General features: G+C 39.1%; 1 protein-coding gene across 1 annotated transcript in view; it reads right to left on the bottom strand.

Annotated features, from left to right (window-relative positions):
• The window catches only part of SPHKAP (SPHK1 interactor, AKAP domain containing), a 217,942-nt gene that overhangs the window by 48,342 nt on the left and 146,481 nt on the right, over positions 1-23,119 (bottom strand). The window contains 1 exon segment of the mRNA XM_033229965.1: positions 1,217-1,276. Coding sequence (XP_033085856.1) covers positions 1,217-1,276 — 60 coding nt within the window.

Below are 23,119 nucleotides of genomic sequence, written 5' to 3'. Positions count from 1 at the left end.
CTCTTGCCTACTCTGTACAATCTACCCGATCTCTAACTGCCCAAATTCAAGAAGCTATAGAGGCGTCGGCTGAAAGTCTAGCCTCTTTACAACGTCAAATCACTTCAGTGGCTCAGGTGGCAGTACAAAACAGAAGAGCACTAGATCTTCTCACAGCAGAAAAAGGAGGAACATGTCTTTTCTTAGGAGAAGAATGTTGCTATTACATAAACAAATCAGGTCTAGTTGACACTAATATTCAAACCCTAAACCGGATTAAAACAGAACTAAAGAACTACAACACTCCCTTAACCCCGGGTCCACCTATATGGTTATTACCCGTAATGCAACAGATGCTCCCATTCCTCATCCCTATACTAATTCTCTGTCTTATCCTATGTTTTGCCCCCATCTTAATCAAATTTCTCCAAGCCAAAGTTCAAGAGATCACCCATGTCGCCTTCAACCAGATGCTCTTACATCCCTACCTCCAGGTGCCAACCATGGACCCTCATGACAATGCCCCCTGACAGCAGGAAGCAGCCAGACAGACAACAACGCCCCTAGTCATCATAATCAATAAAAGGTTGGACTGTCTGGACGGAGGGAGAGGGAAACAAAGAACAAAGGTGACTAAGATGGCGTACTTCCGGGTTCTTCATCACCAACTTTCCCGCGCCCGGGAAAGGCACAGGTCAGCTGCGCAGGCGCAGCATGACATCTGACCGAGGAAACCTAAACCTACCTGACCACGCCCACCACACAGCCCTCGACCCGCCCACCGCCCTCCCACTCCCAGGCCCAAGACAGAAAAGCCGCTCCCGGCAGGCGCGCGGCACGAACTTCCTTGGCCCCTTCCTCATATGCGGACCCAGGAATCTCGCCCGAGAATGCCGGAGTGACTTCCTTGGCCTCCACTGCCAGAGACCGGTGAACTTCGCCCTTTCTTCCTTCACATTGGCTAGCTAATAAAGTTTCTTTTTACCTTGCCTACTTGCCTTTTCTCTGGCACCTGCTCTGGTGGTCGCATAAAACAAATCACATGGGAAAGCAAGTTTCACAAACGTAAAAAGGGCAAACTGTAGAGGGTAAGTGCTAGGGAAAGGGTCGGGGAAATGGACTGTAATGAAACTATCTAACCAAAGAGTCTCCTACAAAATGTGCATTATTTACAGATGAAATCAAGTTGAATAGTCCTTGTAATCACCTCCTGGACAGCTTGAGTTTCAAATGTTACCTGTTGCAGGTGCTCTGTGCTGCATTCATCCTTGTTCACATCAAGATTCACAAAGCAGACCTGGGAAAGAGGGCAAAAATAGTACATTAAAGTCAAAACTTGACTGTCTTTTTAGAAGAAAGCAAGCCGGAATCAGCTGGGGCAAATGCTTTGGGAATCTTCCACATCTTAGACAGTTTGTCATAGAAATAGTCATTTCAGGGAGGGCGTGGTGGCTTATGCCTGTAATCCCAGCACTTTAGGAGGCCAAGGTGGGTGGATCACAAGGTCAAGAGATCGAGACTATCCTGGCCAACATGGTGAAACACTGTCTCTACTAAAAGTACAAAAATTAGCCGGGCGTGGTGGCACACGCCTGTAGTCCCAGCTACTCGGGAGGCTGAGGCAGGAGAATTGCTTGAACCCGGGAGGTGGAGGTTGCAGTGAACCGAGATCGTGCCCACTCCAGCCTGGCGACAGAGTGAGACTGCATCGCAAAAAAAAAAAAAAAAAAAAGAAAAAAAAGAAAAAAAGAAATAGTCATTTCACTTTTGAGCCTCTAAATAGCTCTCCAGCACCCTACTCAGCTTCCCACTGGTTACAACAAATGCCATCTTCCTTTTATGGCCCAACATACTAAAAAAGTCTGCTTGTATTAGAGCGAATAGAACAGTTACAACAAAATCTTCAAGTTTATAAGGTGTTATCAATTCTCATGAAATAGGAAAAATAACTTTTCATGCTCTAAGGCTGTTTGTAATTGCAATAAATACTTTTCTCTATTTTCTCCTTTCCACTTCTCATTTTTGCTCCTTTTCTCCACCCACTTTTTATATAGTGCATAATAAACCAGAACTCCTCTTTGCCACATTGTTTTAGTTCATTTTACTTTATTTTACCTTGTTATACAATTTGCCTCTTTGCTAGCCATCTTGGATAAATGTCTGAATGGGTTAGTCTAAAAACAATAGCCATAATATTAAACAATAAATCTGAACAACAATGAAACATTGTTATAAAGTCATATGCTGCATAATGAACAATATTTTGGTCAAGAACTGATCACATATACAACAGTGGTCCTTTAAGATCATAATACCATATTTTTACTGTTTTTACCTTTTCTATGTTTATATATGTTTAGATATACAAATATTTAATGATTGTGTTTCAGTTGCCTGTGGTATTTAGGACAGAAACATCTGTCCAGGTTTATAGCCTAGGAGTAATAGGTTATACCATATAACCTAGGGGTACAGTAGGCTATGCCATCTAGACTTGTGTAAGTACAGTCTATGATGTTCAAACAGTGACAAAATCACCAAATGATGCATTTCTCATAACATGTCCCCAACAGTAAGTGACTTATGCCTGTAATTTAAATCTCAAACATATCACATAGTTAGAGAACTACTATGAGCATTCAGATGAGGTTGGAGAAAAGAAAGTTAAAGTTTTCAAAGAGGTTAGCTATATGTTTGAAGGATAAAAAGACTTTTGTTGGATAGGGAATGGATGGGGGCCATCACTAGTGGGTTGGACAGACAGCATGATTAATACTTTGAGGTGAGAAGGTGTAACACGCTGTCAAGCAACAGGCAATAAGAGAATCTGATTGCAGGCAGGCCTAGAGGAAGGGAAGTGTCGGTAATTAGGTCTAGTTAGGTTTGTGCTACATGAGAAGATGCAAATGAAGTTCTTTAATACTTTGCTAAAAATCATCCAAAGGTTTTTATTTCTAACAAGTTGATTTGATGATACAAAACTGAGAACATTAATTACCTGGAATTTAGTTAGACATTTGAACTTTCAGATGCCTGCAAATATATGGGGATTTCTGATCTTAGTTACTTTTTAGGGTCATGGTTTCTTAGTCTATCTTTTTTCTTTTTGAGGTTAAAAAAATGGAAAGGTTTTGAGAAAGATCTTAAAAACTGAAACAGAAGTATAAAGATCACGTCTGCTTTAGTCCCAAAGAATAAGAGATTGCTTCAAGTTTCATGGACTCACGAGATCCTTGAAGGGCAACCCTAGGGTTGTACTTAAATCTGCCTGTTAAGAATAACTTGTGTTGTGGGAAGTCAGGGACCCCGAATGCTCCCGATAACTTGATGGGCATTAGGGAGAAGAAAGGGCATAAAATGACCCACACTCTCATCAGAAGTTTTTTTTTACTCTGGGTTAATAAGATGGAAAAACAGGAAGAAATTGGCACGAGTCTCTTTGCAGACAGTGCAAATGGAAGCATAAATAGAAGATGGAGCTCAGAAGCAGTTCATGATCTAGGGAAGTTTGAGAATATTCATATAATAATTGAAACTTTGCCCTTGGAAAACTAGTTCAATATCCACAGTGCTCGGGGACTTTTAATAACATGCAACTGGGACTGGAGGTATTGAATTGATGAGAAGATTTTTCCATTCACCTTAAAGAAAGGCCCATTACCTTGCCCCTGGGCATGACAAAGCTTTTATTATCCTGCATCACAGTGGGAGAGGGCAAAGCAGAGACCAGAAAGCAAAGAAAGGCATTTATAGTAACAATTTGTCTGCCCTCCAATCTTTTCTTTAGTTCTCTGAGGATGAACTCTCTTTTCACCCATTCTAGGCTACTAAATGAAACTCTGCCTACACCTGAAGGACACTCTCCACATTTGCTAGCTGAACCAAGATAAAAACAAAGCAAGACACAAACCGACTTCTTGCTTACACTTCTTATGCACATCTTTCAATATCTTGATAGTAGGGGATGATCCAGGCTTCTTAGGGCCTGATGTGCATGCAATGTGAGGCCTTCTTTAAGAAATGGAATAACGGTCGATTGTGGTGGCTCACACCTGTAATCCCAGCACTCTGAGAGGCCAACGCGGGTGGATCATGAGGTCAAGAGATCGAGACTATCCTGGTCAACAGGTAGAGAAACCCCATCTCTACAAATAATATAAAGATTAGCCAGGCTTGGTGGCGTGCGCCTGTAATCCCAGCTACTCCAGAGGCTGAGGCAGTAGAATCGCTTAAAGCTGGGAGGCAGAGGTTGCAGTGAGCCAAGATCATGCCACTGCACTCCAGCCTGGCAACAGAGCAAGACTCCATCTCATGAAAAAAAAAAAAGAAAAAGAAAGAAAAGGAATATTCTAAATTAGGTGTGAGAGTGATTATTTACTTATTTAGAAGGAAAAAAGGAATCACAAGAAAGCTAGAACTTAAAAGGGCTGGCAAATACTAAAAACATAAAAACTGCCAGAAATATGATATCTAATCGACTGCCCAATGCACCTCCATAATAGGTTTTTTTTTTTTTTTTTTTACATTTTTGACTAAATACTCTTTGGTCACTTCTTCATGTGAAAGCAATATTGAAACATTGTCTTCTCTAGAGAAACTAGAAAAATAAGCCAGTTTTCCTCTAATATGGTTGACTGATTTTTTAACTTCCAAATTTGTATTGAAAATGTTTTTCAGCTTATTGTCAAATTCAGTGGGAAACTGCTATACAGTTCGTTTCATATATGAGTTGTTATAGGCATACTCACTCTTTGTACTACCTTCACAGTTTCATACTCTAAAGACATAATTTGGATTGATTCTCTTTTGTGTGATTTCCACGAAAAAAATGCATCATGCATTTCTGATTTTCAGTGCTGTACTATCAAATGAATGCCCACCAAGAGGAAATTTCTGCTTGACTAGGCCTCAATGAGGACCCAACTTTGCACTTCAGTTTTACATGTCTGATGACTGGAAGAATTTTACACAGAGTAGCTTCTGGCATGTAAACCTTGTTTTCTCTCACTGCCTACATATTTTTGGTATTGGAAACTGTAGGACATGCTCACACTATCCCTAACCTGGCACATTCGTGTTGCAGTGTCTGGCTGGGTAACCATTCTTGATGGTAGAAGCATTCCTGGAAGTCATTGCTATATGTGGATGGCTAGCAATCACTTAACTGTATATGAAAGTGATATCAAGCCACATAAATATATCATGTAAACACAACCCCCTCAATTTTCCTTAAGCCAGAGCCCAATAACACCTGTGGTCACTCCAATGACTCTCAGTATGGGGGGAGGTAAGAGGTAGTAGGAGTCGAAATGGAAAGAGACAATCAAAATTAAAATATCTTACTTTGACTATTTTACAAAAACGCATAGCCATGTGAATACATTGATAGGCCCTGTCCCAAGGGCCTTGAAACTGGGGCCTATGCATATTAACAGCCCTGAAACCTAAATTTTGATAGTTTTACAGTAAATCCACTTCTTGATGAAATGGACCCTGTGACTGGATTGCTCTTAGCAAATTTTCAATCTCTACAAACTGGGGCTATTGAGATTTAAGCGACCACTAATGCTGAAGTCCAAGGAGAATATAGGACCAGGCTCTGTCTAGTAGAGCTGGGGAGTGGTGAGCCTGGATTAGGAGGCTTTGATGAGGAGGCTGAATGTTTGATGAGGAGATTGAATGTCTCCAAAGTGCATGGTGTCAATCCCGGGTGCTGAGAAGACAAATACAAGGCATTGTTCTTGCTCTTGGGAGTTATGATCTGTCTGAAGGCAGGACATGTCCTTAAAGTGACAGAAACTTCATGGGCCGTGTGTGCTGGAGAAGGGAGTTGGGAGAACTGGGTCAATCATGAACATGTTTACAGTGTTATTACAGGAGGAAACTTTTGGTAGTAGCAACCTGAAATAAAGTTTTTATTTATTTTGTTTTTTTGCAGGAGCAGTTAGAGTGAATGTTATGTGTGACTAAAATGATAAAGCCTAGAAGATTCTACATTACAGTTCCATGAGCTGGAGAGAATCCTGTCGGTGCGGAGGCTAGGGCTGCATGCTGGAGCCACCAGCCAATGGAGAATAAGGCATAAGTACTGTGATGCTTTTGCATTATCTGTAAAATGCCTGCATGAGCAAATCCAAATATGCCACATGACCTAGGAAAGGATTTTTTTCAGTATGTATTTTTACATAATTATTCTTTTTTCTTGAACATAGAAGTGGTTCATTTTCCTGCAGCCTTCACAACCTGTTAGTTCATGAGGGCAGGCCCTGTCCATCACTCGAATCCCAGGGCTCAGCATGGTGCCAAGCATCTGGCAGATGCTCAACAAATTCTTGTTGGTGAGTGCAGGTGACAGGTGTACAAGAGAAAGGGACATTTGTAATAATCATTTCCCTTATTTATAGAATGAATTCCAGTGTAGTCAATAAACAGTTTTCTTCCCGTAAAGGTAGAGAAGCTACAGAAGAATTAAATGAGCGAATAACCCAGCTATTGGCTCCTATTTCCAGTACTTAGATTAGCTTCTTTTTCTCACAAAGAAGGATTTGCTAAAAAATAGAAGACAAAATGTTGAGAATCATAAGTGTAATAAAGACACATAAAAGGTGCTAACATTTTTCTTGGAATGGCAGCTCCTTTCTCTTCACATAAAATACATTTCTTTTGTGTATTTGTGCACATATCCTTACTGAGACCATCTGCAGACATACTCAGCTGAAGCAGATGGAAACACACATCATCCCAAAAGCATACAAGCACTTCTTCTCTTGCTTTCTTAACAGAGCTAATCTTGTGGTTGTACTCTATCTTTTACACTCAAATGCTGCTCTTCTATCATTATTATGGTTTTTAAACAAGACATTGCAGGAATAAATGTCACTGAGAAGATGACGCCACCTTATGATTTTGACTTTTATATAACCTAATAAAATATTCCTCAAAACTACTTATATATAATAAAAAATTTGAATATCTATAGGAAATATACTGCTTTTTTTTAGTATCATGGGTTATTAGCCAAGTAATCTCAGTGATTACTCTTATTTATGAATCTCTTTTCATAAATGAAGCTCCATGTAGGCATTTATAACACTAAAATTTTATTGTGAAATTTTGTTAACTGGTGATATAAAACATATCTTTGTGAAAAACTGATGTGCGGAAGAGGTTGACATGAAAATCTAGTATTCAATACAAAACAAGTAATTTTTAAGTGGATTGTAATTCACAGAAACTTTTTTGAGGCAACTGTATTTCCTAAATAGTTTTATTTGATACAAATAAAGTCAGATGAAATCAGTGCTTTTATATCAGATAAAAATGGGTTTGACTTTTTGAATTGAAAACACGTAGAAACAACTGATGATGACAATTGTTGGGATGAAAACCATATTATAAGTGCAGTTTTATGTTTTCATGTATTAATTTTAGTCAACATTTTAGACTATTCTGATAGTGAAATGCAATCATTAAGAAATGTCATTGTATTCTGCATCCACTAGGGGCAAATCACTGTGTCAGAGGTCAGATGACATCAAGGTTTTAGGCTAGGAGCTGAGTCCTTTGATTTCCTCTGCTTGAATTTTTTTCATTTTTCCTAAAGTTAGCTAACATCTATTAAGAAAACCTTTTCAGAAAATATTAACCCACAGAATGATGTCGAATTGCCTTAAAATCTAGATATTTGAATGTTGAATATGACCAAATACATACTTACAGTTTTTCTTAGAAGAAAAGCAATTCCTTCTTTTAAGCAGCTTCTAAAAATGCAGCCATCTGGCCATGTGGGATATGACAGCATCTCTTAATTTGATGGCCTCAAAATGCTGATTTCACAAAGCATCCAAAGAAAACATTACCGCCTTTCTTTTTCTAACCAAAAGGCTTCTGCTAGATTCAGGACCCTGGACCAAAATTACCTTCTAAAGAATATAACATTTTTTCTGCCTAGGACTGTAGGAAATTTTTTTCATCAATGGTATTATGCCACCATGCTGTGGTCATTCTGGAACACATTTGACTGTTTGGGAAAATACTGCATTTATATCCAGTCATTGCTTTGAAGTGATTACAACAATTACACAAAATGAAATATAAAGTTTTATTGACATTTAAGACTGTCCAGCTTCTCTCCTTTTTTTATTGTCAACATTAAAAATAATGCTGAATTATAATTCTGGGGGAAGCTCCTCAAACAGTTTGTGATAAGAGATACAGTAAAAGGAGTACAAATACCTAAAATACTAGAGGTCTTCTAACTAAACATACCTGAAGTCAATTTTATTGATAGCTTAAAAAATAAAATTAAAAAATAAGTATACACTCAAGATAATTAGCTATTTTGCCATAAAAATGTAGTGTTTATTGTCTTAGACTTTTCATTTGACTCAAGAGGATACACTTACATGTAATGTCTGATGTACTTTTACTAGATATGTAACACATTATATTTGTTTTAGATTTCCATTTTAAAGATCTGTTACTAGCAAGTGTTTCCCTCTTGAAAGTAGGCCCTGAGTAATTATTTGGACCAGATGAAAACTAAAGAATCAGTAGAAAAATGTGTTTCTACACTTCACCTGCTTGCAAAAATGTGCTCTGGGTTATATAAAAATAAAGTGGTAATAGAAAATTAGCATATTGACACTAGGAAGATGGCCGAATAGGAACAGCTCCAGTCTCCAACTCCCAGCGCAAGTGACACAGAAGACCGGTGATTTCTGCATTTTCAACTGAGGTACTGGGGTCATCTCACTAGGGAGTGCCGGAAAATCGGTGCTGGTCAGCTGCTGCGTAACTCCCACCCCAATACTGCGCTTTAAGCAAACAGGCACACCAGGAGAATATATCCCACACCTGGCCGGGAGGGTCCCACGCCCACGGCGCCTCCCTCATTGCTAACACAGCAGTCTGCGGCGATCTATCCGCAAGGCAGCAGCGAGGCTGGGGGAGGGGCGCCCGCCATTGCTGAGGCTTAAGTAGGTAAACAAAGCCGCTGGGAAGCTCGAACTGGGTGGAGCTCACAGCAGCTCAAGGAAGCCTGCCTGTCTCTGTAGACTCCAACTCTGGGGACAGCGCACAGCTGAAGACCAATAGGGGAAGCAGCGGGGGCCTGTGCAGACGCAAACGATTCTGTCTGACAGCTTTGGGGAGAGCTGTGGATCTCCCAACGCGGAGGTTGAGATCTGAGAACGGACAGACTGCCTGCTCAGGTGGGTCCCTGACCCCTGAGTAGCCTAGCTGGGAGACATCCCCCACTAGGGGCAGTCTGACACCCCACACCTCACAGGGTGGAGTACACCCCTGAGAGGAAGCTTCCAAAGGAAGAATCAGACAGGTACACTCGCTGTTCAGCAATATTCTATCTTCTGCAACCTCTGCTGCTGATACCCAGGCAAACAGGGTCTGGAGTGGACCTCAAGCAATCTCCAACAGACCTATAGCTGAGGGTCCTGACTGTCAGAAGGAAAACTATCAAACAGGAAGGACACCTATACCAAAACCCCATCAGTACGTCACCATCATCAGAGACCAGAGACAGATAAAACCACAAAGATGGGGAAAAAGCAGGGCAGAAAAGCTGGAAATTCAAAAAATAAGAGCGCTTCTCCCCCTGCAAAGGAGCGCAGCCCATCGCCAGCAACGGATCAAAGCTGGTCAGAGAATGACTTTGACGAGATGAGAGAAGAAGGCTTCAGTCCATCAAACTTCTCAGAGCTAAAGGAGGAATTACGTACCCAGCGCAAAGAAACTAAAAATCTTGAAAAAAGAGTGGAAGAATTGACAGCTAGACTAATTAATGCAGAGAAGATCATAAACGAAATGACAGAGATGAAAACCATGACACAAGAAATACGTGACAAATGCACAAGCTTCAGTAACTGACTCGATCAACTGGAAGAAAGAGTATCAGCGATTGAGGATCAAATGAATGAAATGAAGAGAGAAGAGAAACCAAAAGAAAAAACAAGAAAAAGAAATGAACAAAGCCTGCAAGAAGTATGGGATTATGTAAAAAGACCAAATCTACGTCTGATTGGGGTGCCTGAAAGTGAGGGGGAAAATGGAACCAACTTGGAAAACACTCTTCAGGATATCATCCAGGAGAACTTCCCCAACCTAGTAGGGCAGGCCAACATTCAAATTCAGGAAATACAGAGAACGCCACAAAGATACTCCTCCAGAAGAGCAACTCCAAGACACATAATTGCCAGATTCACCAAAGTTGAAATGAAGGAAAAAATCTTAAGGGCAGCCAGAGAGAAAGGTCGGGTTACCCACAAAGGGAAGCCCATCAGACTAACAGCAGATCTCTCGGCAGAAACTCTACAAGCCAGAAGACAGTGGGGGCCAATATTCAACGTTCTTAAAGAAAAGAATTTTCAACCCAGAATTTCATATCCAGCCAAACTAAGTTTCATAAGTGAAGGAGAAATAAAATCCTTTACAGATAAGCAAATGCTTAGAGATTTTGTCACCACCAGGCCTGTCTTACAAGAGACCCTGAAGGAAGCACTAAACATGGAAAGGAACAACCGCTACCAGCCATTGCAAAAACATGCCAAAATGTAAAGACCATCGAGGCTAGGAAGAAACTGCATCAACTAACGAGCAAAATAACCAGTTAATATCATAATGACAGGATCAAGTTCACACATAACAATATTAACCTTAAATGTAAATGGACTAAATGCTCCAACTAAAAGACACAGACTGGCAAACTGGATAAAGAGTCAAGACCCATCAGTCTGCTGTATTCAGGAGACCCATCTCACATGCAGAGACACACATAGGCTCAAAATAAAGGGATGGAGGAAGATCTACCAAGCAAATAGAGAACAAAAAAAAGCAGGGGTTGCAATCCTAGTCTCTGATAAAACAGACTTTAAACCATCAAAGATCAAAAGAGACAAAGAAGGCCATTACATAATGGTAAAGGGATCAATTCAACAGGAAGAGCTAACTATCCTAAATATATATGCACCCAATACAGGAGCACCCAGATTCATAAAGCAAGTCCTTAGAGACTTACAAAGAGACTTAGACTCCCATACAATAATAATGGGAGACTTCAACACTCCACTGTCAACATTAGACAGATCAACGAGACAGAAAGTTAACAAGGATATCCAGGAATTGAACTCATCTCTGCACCAAGCAGACCTAATAGACATCTACAGAACTCTCCACCCCAAATCAACAGAATATACATTCTTCTCAGCACCACATCACACTTATTCCAAAATTGACCACATAATTGGAAGTAAAGCACTCCTCAGCAAATGTAAAAGAACAGAAATTATAACAAACTGTCTCTCAGACCACAGTGCAATCAAACTAGAACTCAGGACTAAGAAACTCAATCAAAACCGCTCCACTACATGGAAACTGAACAACCTGCTCCTGAATGACTACTGGGTACATAACGAAATGAAGGCAGAAATAAAGATGCTCTTTGAAACCAGTGAGAACAAAGATACAACATACCAGAATCTCTGGGACACATTTAAAGCAGTGTGTAGAGGGAAATTTATAGCACTAAATGCCCACAAGAGAAAGCTGGAAAGATCTAAAATTGACACTCTAACATCACAATTAAAAGAACTAGAGAGACAAGAGCAAACACATTCAAAAGCTAGCAGAAGGCAAGAAATAACTAAGATCAGAGCAGAACTGAAGGAGATAGAGACACAAAAAACCCTCCAAAAAATCAATGAATCCAGGAGTTGGTTTTTTGAAAAGATCAACAAAATTGACAGACCGCTAGCAAGACTAATAAAGAAGAAAAAGAGAGGAATCAAATAGACACAATAAAAAATGATAAAGGGGATATCACCACCGACCCCACAGAAATACAAACAACCATCAGAGAATACTATAAACGCCTCTATGCAAATCAACTAGAAAATCTAGAAGAAATGGATAATTTCCTGGACACTTACACTCTCCCAAGACTAAAGCAGGAAGAAGTTGAATCCCTGAATAGACCAATAGCAGGCTCTGAAATTGAGGCAACAATTAATAGCCTACCCACCAAAAAAAGTCCAGGACTAGATGGATTCACAGCTGAATTCTACCAGAGGTACAAGGAGGAACTGGTACCATTCCTTCTGAAACTATTCCAATCAATAGAAAAAGAGGGAATCCTCCCTAACTCATTTTATGAGGCCAACATCATCCTGATACCAAAGCCTGGCAGAGACACAACAAAAAAAGAGAATTTTAGACCAATATCCCTGATCAACATCGATGCAAAAATCCTCAATAAAATACTGGCAAACCGGATCCAGCAGCACATCAAAAAGCTTATCCACCATGATCAAGTGGGCTTCATCTCTGGGATGCAAGGCTGGTTCAACATTCGCAAATCAATAAACGTAATCCAGCATCTAAACAGAACCAAAGACAAGAACCACATGATTATCTCAATAGATGCAGAAAAGGCTTTTGACAAAATTCAACAGTCCTTCATGCTAAAAACACTCAATAAATTCAGTACTGATGGAACGTACCTCAAAATAATAAGAGCTATTTATGACAAACCCACAGCTAATATCATACTGAATGGGCAAAAACTGGAAAAATTCCCTTTGAAAATTGGCACAAGACAGGGATGCCCTCTCTCACCACTCCTATTCAACATAGTGTTGGAAGTTCTGGCTAGGGCAATCAGGCAAGAGAAAGAAATAAAGGGTATCCAGTTAGGAAAAGAAGAAGTTAAATTGTCCCTGTTTGCAGATGACATGATTGTATATTTAGAAAACCCCATCGTCTCAGCCCAAAATCTCCTTAAGCTGATAAGCAACTTCAGCAAAGTCTCAGGATACAAAATTAATGTGCAAAAATCACAAGCATTCTTATACACCAGTAACAGACAACAGAGAGCCAAATCAGGAATGAACTCCCATTCACAATTGCTTCAAAGAGAATAAAATACCTAGGAATCCAACTTACAAGGGATGTAAAGGACCTCTTCAAGGAGAACTACAAACCACTGCTCAGTGAAATCAAAGAGGACACAAACAAATGGAAGAACATACCATGCTCATGAATAGGAAGAATCAATATCGTGAAAATGGCCATACTGCCCAAGGTGATTTATAGATTCAATGCCATCCCCATCAAGCTACCAATGAGTTTCTTCACAGAATTGGAAAAAACTGCTTTTAAGTTCATATGGAACCAAAAAAGAGCCCACATTGCCAAAACAATCCTAAGTCAAAAGGACAAAGCTGGAGGCATCACGCTACCTGACTTCAAACTATACTACAAGGCTACAGTAACCAAAGCAGCATGGTACTGGTACCAAAACAGAGATATAGACCAATGGAACAGAACAGAGTCCTCAGAAATAATACCACACATCTACAGCCATCTGATCTTTGACAAACCTGAGAGAAACAAGAAATGGGGAAAGGATTCCCTATTTAATAAATGGTGCTGGGAAAATTGGCTAGCCATAAGTAGAAAGCTGAAACTGGATCCTTTCCTTACGCCTTATATGAAGATTAATTCAAGCTGGATTAGAGACTTAAATGTTAGACCTAATACCATAAAAACCCTAGAAGAAAATCTAGGTAGTACCATTCAGGACATAGGCTAGGGCAAGGACTTCATGTCTAAAACAGCAAAAGCAACGGCAGCAAAAGCCAAAATTGACAAATGGGATCTAATTAAACTAAAGAGCTTCTGCACAGCAAAAGAAACTACCATCAGAGTGAACAGGCAACCTACAGAATGGGAGAAAATTTTTGCAATCTACTCATCTGACAAAGGGCTAATATCCAGAATCTACAAAGAACTCAAGCAAATATACAAAAAAAAAAACAAACAACCCCATCAAAAAGTGGGCAAAGGATATGAACAGACATTTCTCAAAAGAAGACATCCATACAGCCAACAGACACATGAAAAAATGCTCATCATCACTGGCCATCAGAGAAATGCAAATCAAAACCACAATGAGATACCATCTCACACCAGTTAGAATGGCAATCATTAAGAAGTCAGGAACCAACAGGTGTTGGAGAGGATGTGGAGAAATAGGAACACTTTTACACTGTTGGTGGGATTGTAAACTAGTTCAACCATTATGGAAAGCAGTATGGCAATTCCTCAAGGATCTAGAACTAGATGTACCATATGACCCAGCCATCCACTACTGGGTATATACCCAAAGGATTATAAATTATTCTACTACAAAGACACATGCACACGTATGTTTATTGCGGCACTATTCACAATAGCAAAGACTTGGAATCAACCCAAATGTCCATCTGTGACAGACTGGATTAAGAAAATGTGGCACATATACACCATGGAATACTATGCAGCCATAAAAAAGGATGAGTTTGCGTCCTTTGTAGGGACATGGATGCAGCTGGAAACCATCATTCTTAGCAAACTATCACAAGAACAGAAAACCAAACACCGCATGTTCTCACTCATAGGTGGGAACTGAACAATGAGATCACTTGGACTCGGGAAGGGGAACATCACACACTGGGGCCTATCATGGGGAGGGGGGAGGAGGGAGGGATTGCATTGGGGAGTTATACATGATATAAATAATGAATTGATGGGTGCTGACGAGTTGATGGGTGCAGCACACCAACATGGCATAAGTATACATATGTAACAAACCTGCACGTTATGCACATGTACCCTAGAACTTAAAGTATAATAAAAAAAAAAAAAACTACAAAAAAAAAGAAAATTAGCATATTAAAAATACACAGTACCGTAAGATGTTTTCCTATGATTTTTTAGGAATAGCTTTCTTGTGTTTTATCAGTCACTGGCAGTTTCTCTAGCATGGCTATTCTCTGTTTTCCATCAATCAGCAATTTTTTGTGGAATTCCACTACATGCCAACACTAGACACTAAGTTTAAGGCAGATATTCTAGGCACTAATTTCTTTTCTCAGGGATAATCATTTTTATTTCCAAGGGCCCTTAGGAAAATTAAATCAGGATTATCCAAGTATTTGTTTAGAAGACGGTTCTGGGCTGGGCACAGTGGTTAACACCTATAATCCCAGCACTTTGGGAGACCGAGGCAGGTGGATCACATGAGTTCAGGAGTTCGAGGCCAGCCTGGCCAACATGGCAAAAGCCTGTCTCTACGAAAAATACAAAAATTAGCCGGGCATAGTGGCGCATGCCTGTAATCCCAGCTACTCAGCAGGCTGAGGCAGGAGAATCGCTTGTACCCAGGAGGCGGAGGAGGTTGCAGTAAGCAGAGATAGTGTCACTGCACTCCAGCCTGGGTGACAGAGTGAGACTCTGTCTCAAAAAAAAAAAACAAGAAGAAGAAGAAAACAGTTCTGCATTCTCTGAAATCTTATGATCACTAGAGGGTATAACCTTGGCTTAGAGTAATTGTATTACTCTATGTAATACAGTGCAGATTTGCTGAATGAATCTAGGTGGTAATGTGGAGCGGAAGACACTGGCCGTGGGAGGGGATGTGCAGATGCTGGCTCTGCTCTCAGCTCCCATGCTGTTGTGAGAAAAGGAGATGGGAGCCAAATCCTGTGGCTTGTGAATTGTCAGGTGAGTCTTAGAAACAGAGCAGCTAGTCATCTTCTACTAGTCGGCAGTCAAAAAGGCTGAACCAGAACTATGAGGACTACTCTTATTTCCCGGAAAAGAGAGAAGAAAGTGAAAGTGGAAATTAAAAGGACCTAAGTAGGAGAGAGCAGAAGAAAAAGAAAACAAACAAACAAACAAAAACAACAACAAAAAACAAGCAATCGTGCAAACAAACCACCAATGGAGCATCACAGGTACTGGCTTACTCCTGGAAGGAGCTGCATTTAGGTCTGAAGACCACCTGGCTCTGTGAGTAAGAACATTTAACCTGCCTGCATGGCACATCAGAATCATCTGGACAGAGTTCTTATACTTGCATGTTCCTGGGCTCTGAACCACAACTATTTCATCAAAATCTCTTGGGTTGGGGCCTGGGGATATTTACCCAATTATTTATCAATTCTTACTATCATTATGTATTTATATTTTAAAGACTTGCTTTATTCAGATCTAATTTACATACCATATGACATATCCATTTGAAGTGTGTGATTCAATAACTTTTAGTATATTCATTATTTCTAAAAGAAGCTATATCCATTAGCAGTCATTCTCCACTTCCCCCAAATACCCTCTTTCCAGTTCTAGGCAACTATTAATCTACTTTATATTTCTATAGATTTCTTTGTTCTGGAAATTTAATATAAATAGAATAATATAATATGTAGTTTTTTGGTGACTGAGATAGACTATAAGAACAGCCATTTCTGAGAACATAAAACAATTAAAATTTGGCTCCTTGACTGTAATTATTTTTTTCTGCCACCCAAATTCTATTTACTTGGCATAAGTATTTATTTCTGTTTAATTACATAAACATTATCTACTGACCTAAGACATTAAATTGCCTTTTCTAAACCTTTATTACTTATATATAAGAACAGAATGTTATTTTGTTTTTCAGGGCTATGGAACATTTAATTGAGAAATGACTTCCCTCTTGTTCCCAGAGGCGTTTGCGACTTAATGGATATAAATGGATGCCAGCATTATGGGTACTGCTTGTCATCATGTGTTATAATACCACGGAATGATTGCAAGGAATAACTTTTAGTTCAATAAACTTTTAGTATATTCATCATTTCTAGCCTATTCATCATTTCATACCTATTGTCGTTGCAATGGGTATCCAACGACATACATGAAATTACAAAAAGACTGCAATTTAAAACGGAAATATAGGCAGGTTAAAAATATCAAGCATTCCCTAGTCATTATTACTGATTAAATTTCAAATATGAATAATGCTGAGAGAACTTATAGACCTGCAGACAACAGATCATTTATTATTAGAGAAAAAGATGTTGGATCAGAATGAGCAAATGCCAGCTTTTATGTGTAGATCAAACACTTGAATCCAAGGTATAATTTCAATTTCTTGACACAATGTATGAAAGGATATATAGGTTAGTTTTGTTTTAAACGTTTAGAAGAGTTAATTGAGGATACACTCTTTTGTTTTGTTTTGTTTGAGATGGAGTCTCACTTCGTCGCTCAGGCTGGAATGCAGTGGCACGATCTCCGCCCACTATAACTTCCACCTGCCAAGTTCAAGCAATTGTCCTGCCTCAGACTCCTGAGTAGGTGGGACTCCAGGCATGTGCCACCATGCCTGGCTAATTTTTGTAATTTTAGTAGAGACAAGGTTTCACCACGTTGGTCAGGCTAGTTCTGAACTCCTGACCTCAAGTGATCCACCCATCTTGGCCTCCCAAAGTGCTGTGATTACAGGTGTGAGCCACTGTTCCTGGCCGAGGATGTAGTTTTCATTGATGTTAAAAACCTAATCAAATAATTAACAAAAGTCTTCCTCAGGTACAACGAGACAACCTAACTTTGATTATAGTGTAAGAAAAAATGCCATAGACATGATAAATTGAATATCAATATTGCATGCTTTACAATTTTGTAGAATTTTGTGTTTTAACTCTTCCACTAAGCTTCCATTAAAGACTTTTTCACCTTTAAAGTAATAAAACATAATAACATCTAGTGGTTGCTTTCTCCCTCTTCTGAAAGTCGTACACATTTGCACAGAGAAAATATGAAAAAGTAGAAAGTCATGTTTGTAATCTGGATAGCTCAATTATTTTAGAATAGATAAAAGACAATTCATATACTTAGAATCATGGAGAATAAGTGATAGTGAACTTAATTTTAAAATGCAAACACTTTATCTAAACTAAACATCTAACTTTCCTCTCTCATATGTTTGACAACTAAACTACTAAATAACTCCAAACTTTACCTCTCCAAGAAGCCTCAGGTATAACTGAGCAAACACTTGGTGCATCTTTAATAATTAACTAATGCTGCAATCTCATTGCTATAGGTGAAATGTATTAAAAATCCCAACAACTCAATAGCAATTACTAAAGGCACAACTTGAGTGACTCTACATAGGGAAGCAGAAAAATGTTCAGAGGACTTAGTCCTAAAATATAGCTGCAAATGCAGGAAAAGTACTTCTTTTTTTTAACAGAATTATCCGGATTGAATATCTATATTAATAAAAGACATCAAGTGGTTCTTAGTTTCACGGGTACTCTAAGAACCACTCTATTTGGCCCGCTCCAGGTTTGCATATGAAAACTTTAGCCCAAGGCATGTATCTGAATCACTATGCCTATAGACTGGACGCTTTAGAGACTCATTCACTTAAATCTTCTAACAGGCTGCCAAGTGTTGAGAGGTAACTTACTTTTCAAAAAAGTGACCGTTAAATTCAAGCCTTTGAAAAATGGAATTCTGCGAACTATAGTTGACACATAATGAATAAATACATAGAAAAAACAATTAGAGAAAAACAAAGCAAAATATGAGAGGGAACATCTATTATAGTGAGTAGGATAACCACTAGTCTTTCATATTTGTTTCCTTTGACAATGATGCTAATTAGTTATTAAAATAGAATCTGGAGGACATTATGCTAGATGAAATAAGCCAGGCACAGAAAGATAAGTATTGTATTATCTCACTTATATGTGAAATCTAAAAAAGCCAAACTCACAGAAGCAGAGAGTAGAATGGTGATTGCATGGGGCTGGGGGATGAGAAAAATGGGGAGAAATTGGTCAAAGGGTATAAACTTTCAGTTTTAACATGAATCAGTTCTGGAAATCTAATGTGCAGCATGGCGACTATATTTAATAGTACTGTATTGTTTACTTGAATTTTGATAAGAGAGAAGATTTTAATTGCCCTCACCACACACACACACACACAAACACGTGCACACACAAACAGATGGTAATTAGGAGTGGTGATGGCTGTGAAAATTAGATTGCAGTAATCAGTACATAATGTATACATGTGTCAAATCAAAATGTTGTATACCCTGAATACATATAATTTTTGTGTGTTCATTAAATATTTCAAAATAAACTAAAAATAAAAATCCATGTTTCAAAAGACTTTTCTGCATGCTGAATACTGCTGTTATTCTCTTTTGTGGTCTCTGTTGGTAAAAATGATGCATATCCTGATATCTGTATTCTTTGTCTAATTTACTCCCTTGAACTTCACTTGTTTTAGGCAATGACTTTTAGAAAAATGGCCTCTATGATGTAAGCAGTAGCTTAAGCGAGCTCAGGCTGTTAAGTTGTGGCGAATAAATTTTGCACTTAAATTCCAGTTGTTAAACCAAGTATTAAAAATAAATAGGCGATTCGAAAAGCTTGCCAACACTTCATATTCTTTAATGCTACCAAAAATCACTGACAGCTACAGGCTAGGGAGCTGGGTTTTCGTTTGTTTCTTTCATATTTCAATGTTTCTGACTTTATTCCCTGAAGCACCCATTAATCTGGCTTTAGCATATACAGAAACAACAACAACAACAACAACAAAAAGAACAAAGAAAAATTCATTGTAATATCATTATATTTTCCTGTCTGAGACTTAGAATTCCAGGAGGTAACTGAAGGGGATGTGAACGATCTCTTCGTAGCCTTCAGAAAAATCTCAAAAAGACCCCCTCCTTGGGCAAGGAGTGACAGCACTACCTGGGCAAGGGCAGCTGAGCATTGAAGTTTATCCTTTTGTCATTCCCCAACCTCATCATGATTTCACATCTACATCTAGTTAACATTTTCCCACTTGAAAGCAGAATAAAAGCATAAAAAATATTCTTGAGCTTCAAATAGCTCTTGCCAAATACATTTTTAAATTTCGCTATCAGTACATGAATGAGACAGCAAACAAAAGTGGAATAACTCTCCAAAATATAAGTGAGTATATGTAGGAAAATGTGTTTCTTGTGTTTTTATTTCAGTGTAAAACCACAGAATCTGAGAGCAAGAAGTGACTTAAAAAATTATCTGGTTTAGGCCGGGCGCAGTGGCTCATGCCTGTAATTTCAGCAGTTCGGGAGGCCAAAGTGGGCAGATCACTTGAGGTCAGGAGTTCGAGATCAGCCTGGTCAACATGGTGAAACCCTGTCTCTACTAAAAATACAAAAATTAGCTGGGCGTGGTGGCGGCGGGTGCCTATAATCCCAGCTACTTGGGAGGTTGAGGCACGAGAATCACTTGAACCTGGGAGGCAGAGGTTGCAGGGAGCCGAGATTGTGCCATTGCATTCCAGCCTGGGCAACAAGAGCAAAACTCTATCTCAAATAAATAAGTAGATAAAATAAATAAAATTACTGGTTCAACGCTCTCATGTTATCTGTAAAGAAACTGAATTACAAATAAGTTAAGCAAAACATGCCAAGTCCCCCAGCTACTTCATTCATTAAGTTGTGTCCATTCATTCATTCACTCACTCTACTTACTCACTTATCCCTTTAAAGAACACGTGACAACAGCCCCTCTATGCTCACACAGCTAGGTGCGGCATGCAGCAATGAGATGAACGAGATGGTCATGGTTCCTTGCAGTTTGGTGGGCTAAACTAGTCTGATGATCTGAAACTTGAAATCAGACAGCTGTAAATGAAGACAGACTCCAGTGAGTGCTACAACAGAGGTACAAACAAAATTGATACTGAAATCTGGACAAATGAAAATGGGTGGGCTCTAAGATATGGAAATTCAGAAAGACCAGGGGGTTTTTGAATGAGTTAATCTAGGATTCAAAGTGGAAAGGAGAGTACACTGGGAGAGAAAGTTGGTATAGGTGAAGATTCCATTGTATTGATAAGATTCTGTGCTTTCTGTTTTAAATACTGGGGAGTGACAGAAGATTTATTTCTAAAGACCGTGAGGAGGAGAAAAAAGTTGTATCTTATTTTTGCCTAACTGTCCATCAGGGCTGAAGGGGACTCCATGCTCCTTGAAATCCGTTTTGATTACCTTTAATTCTTCAGTTTGCTGCCACGAAATTGGAGCACCCTCAAAATATTCCTACAAGGTTAGCTTGCTTGCAGGAGATCAACCCTGATGTAAAACTCAGTCACTTCTTTGGTTTACACAGAAAAATAAATCGTTCATATCAAGCCTTTGAGTTTAGCAGGGTATCTGAACACCTTTTGGTGAAAGAGTGGGGGTGCAGATGGGTGGGGAATATTGACCTATTTACCATCACCCTTTGCTCTTTATTCCTTCACCTCCACCTCATGTCTCACCGACACCCTCCCGCCTAGTCCTTGACCTCTAAATTCTCTTCATCATGTAGAACTGTTTCTTTGCTGAAGTACAGTCATGTACCTCATAGTGACATTTCTGTCAATGACAGAACGCATATATGACTGTGTTCCCATAAAATTACAATACTGTACTTTTACTGTAATTTTTTTTAATGTTCAGGTATCTTTAGACTTACAAATACTTACCACTGTGTTACATGCGGACAGTATTCAGAACAGTAACTTGCTATACAGGTTTGCAGCCTAGGAACGATGGGCTACAGCATATGGCCTAGGTGTGTAGTAGGCTATGAGGATGAGTAATGTTCATTTCTTCATATGTTTGTGGGCCAATTGTGTGTGTGTTTTTAGAAGTGTCTGTTCAGATCCTTTGCCCACTTTTTAATGGGGTTGTTTTTCTTGTTGAAGTGTTGCCGTTTCTTATAGATATGTGTAAGCACACTCTATGTTTGCAAAATGACAAAATCACCTAATGACTCAATTCTCAGGATGCATTCCTGTCTTTAAGCGACATGCGATTGCACTGACACCAACCCAGGCCAGGAGAGGGAGTGTGGGACGGTGCTCGAGAACCCAGCTCCATTCCCAGCTCTGCTCCTATTAGTTTTGTAAATTATGCAACCACTAGGAGGCTCCATATCCTTGCCCATAAAATGGGGAAAACAACAGTACCTATCTCATAGGATTTTTGGAAGGGTTTAAACACAAAGTCTAAAACACAGGAAGTGCTCAGTAAATAATTTTGCTGTGTTATTGTTACTTCTCCAAACAATTATCAATGTATGTTTAAACATAATTAACTTTAAAAAATCTGTGTTATTTAAAATCTTCTGCCCCACCCCTTCTAGTGTGATTCCCTTCCCAAACTAACTGCTCTTTCTTCCAGTATACTCTTGTTTATTGATCACAAATGTTAGACACTGCCGCATTATAAACAATGAGGTTTTCAGCACTTCAAATTATTTATGTATTTATTTATAATAATTTTAGCTTTTATTTCAGATTTAAGGAGTGCATGTGTGCCCGGGCTTCTTACATGGGCTTAATGCATGACGCTGAGGTTTGGGGTATGAATGATCCTATCGTGAGCATAAGACCTAATAGGTAGCTTTTGCAGCCCTTGGACTCCCCGCTCTCTCCCTGCTCTAACAGTCCCCAGATCTTCCCATTTTTTATGTCCATATGTACCCAATGTTTAGCTCTCACCTGTAAGTGAGAAAAAGCAGTATTTGGTTTTATGTTCCTGCCTTAATTCACATAGGATAATGACCTCCAGTTGCACCCATGTTCCTGCAAAAAATATAACTTCATTGTTTTTTATGGCTGCATAGCATTCCATGGTATATATGTACCACATTTTCTTTATCCAGGGTAAACAGACAACCTACAGAATGGGAGAAAATCTTCACAAACTCCAACATCCAACAAAGGTCTGACATTCAATATCTATAAGAAACTGCAACAACTCAACAAGAAAAAACAAATAACCCCATTAAAAAGTGGGCAAAGGATGTGAACAGACACTTCTCAAAAAAAAAAAAAAAAAAAAAAAAACACGTACAAGTGGCTCACAAACATATGAAGAAATGATCAACATTACTAATCTTCAGAGACATGCAAATCAAAACCACAATGAGATACCACCTCACACTAGTCAGAATAGCTATTATTAAAAGGCCAAAAAAATACTGGATGTTAGGGTTTGGAGAAAAGGAACACTTATAAACTGTTGGTGGGAAAATACATTAATTCAGCCACTGTGAAAAGCAGTTTGGAGGTTTCTCAAATAATTTAAAACTACCATTTGACCCATCAATCCCACTGCTGAGTATAAACCCAAAGGAAAATAAGTCATTCTGCCACAAAGACACATGCACTTGTATGTTCATGGCAGCACTATTCACAATATTTCCTTTACCTACAATTTGTTCTTACTGATTTAATTTTTGCCATATGCAGA

The sequence above is a fragment of the Trachypithecus francoisi genome, unplaced genomic scaffold (genome assembly GCF_009764315.1).
Source record: "Trachypithecus francoisi isolate TF-2019V2 unplaced genomic scaffold, Tfra_2.0 Lachesis_group13, whole genome shotgun sequence".
Taxonomy (NCBI): Eukaryota; Metazoa; Chordata; class Mammalia; order Primates; family Cercopithecidae; genus Trachypithecus; species Trachypithecus francoisi.
This window is presented reverse-complemented; position numbering and strand designations above follow the sequence as displayed.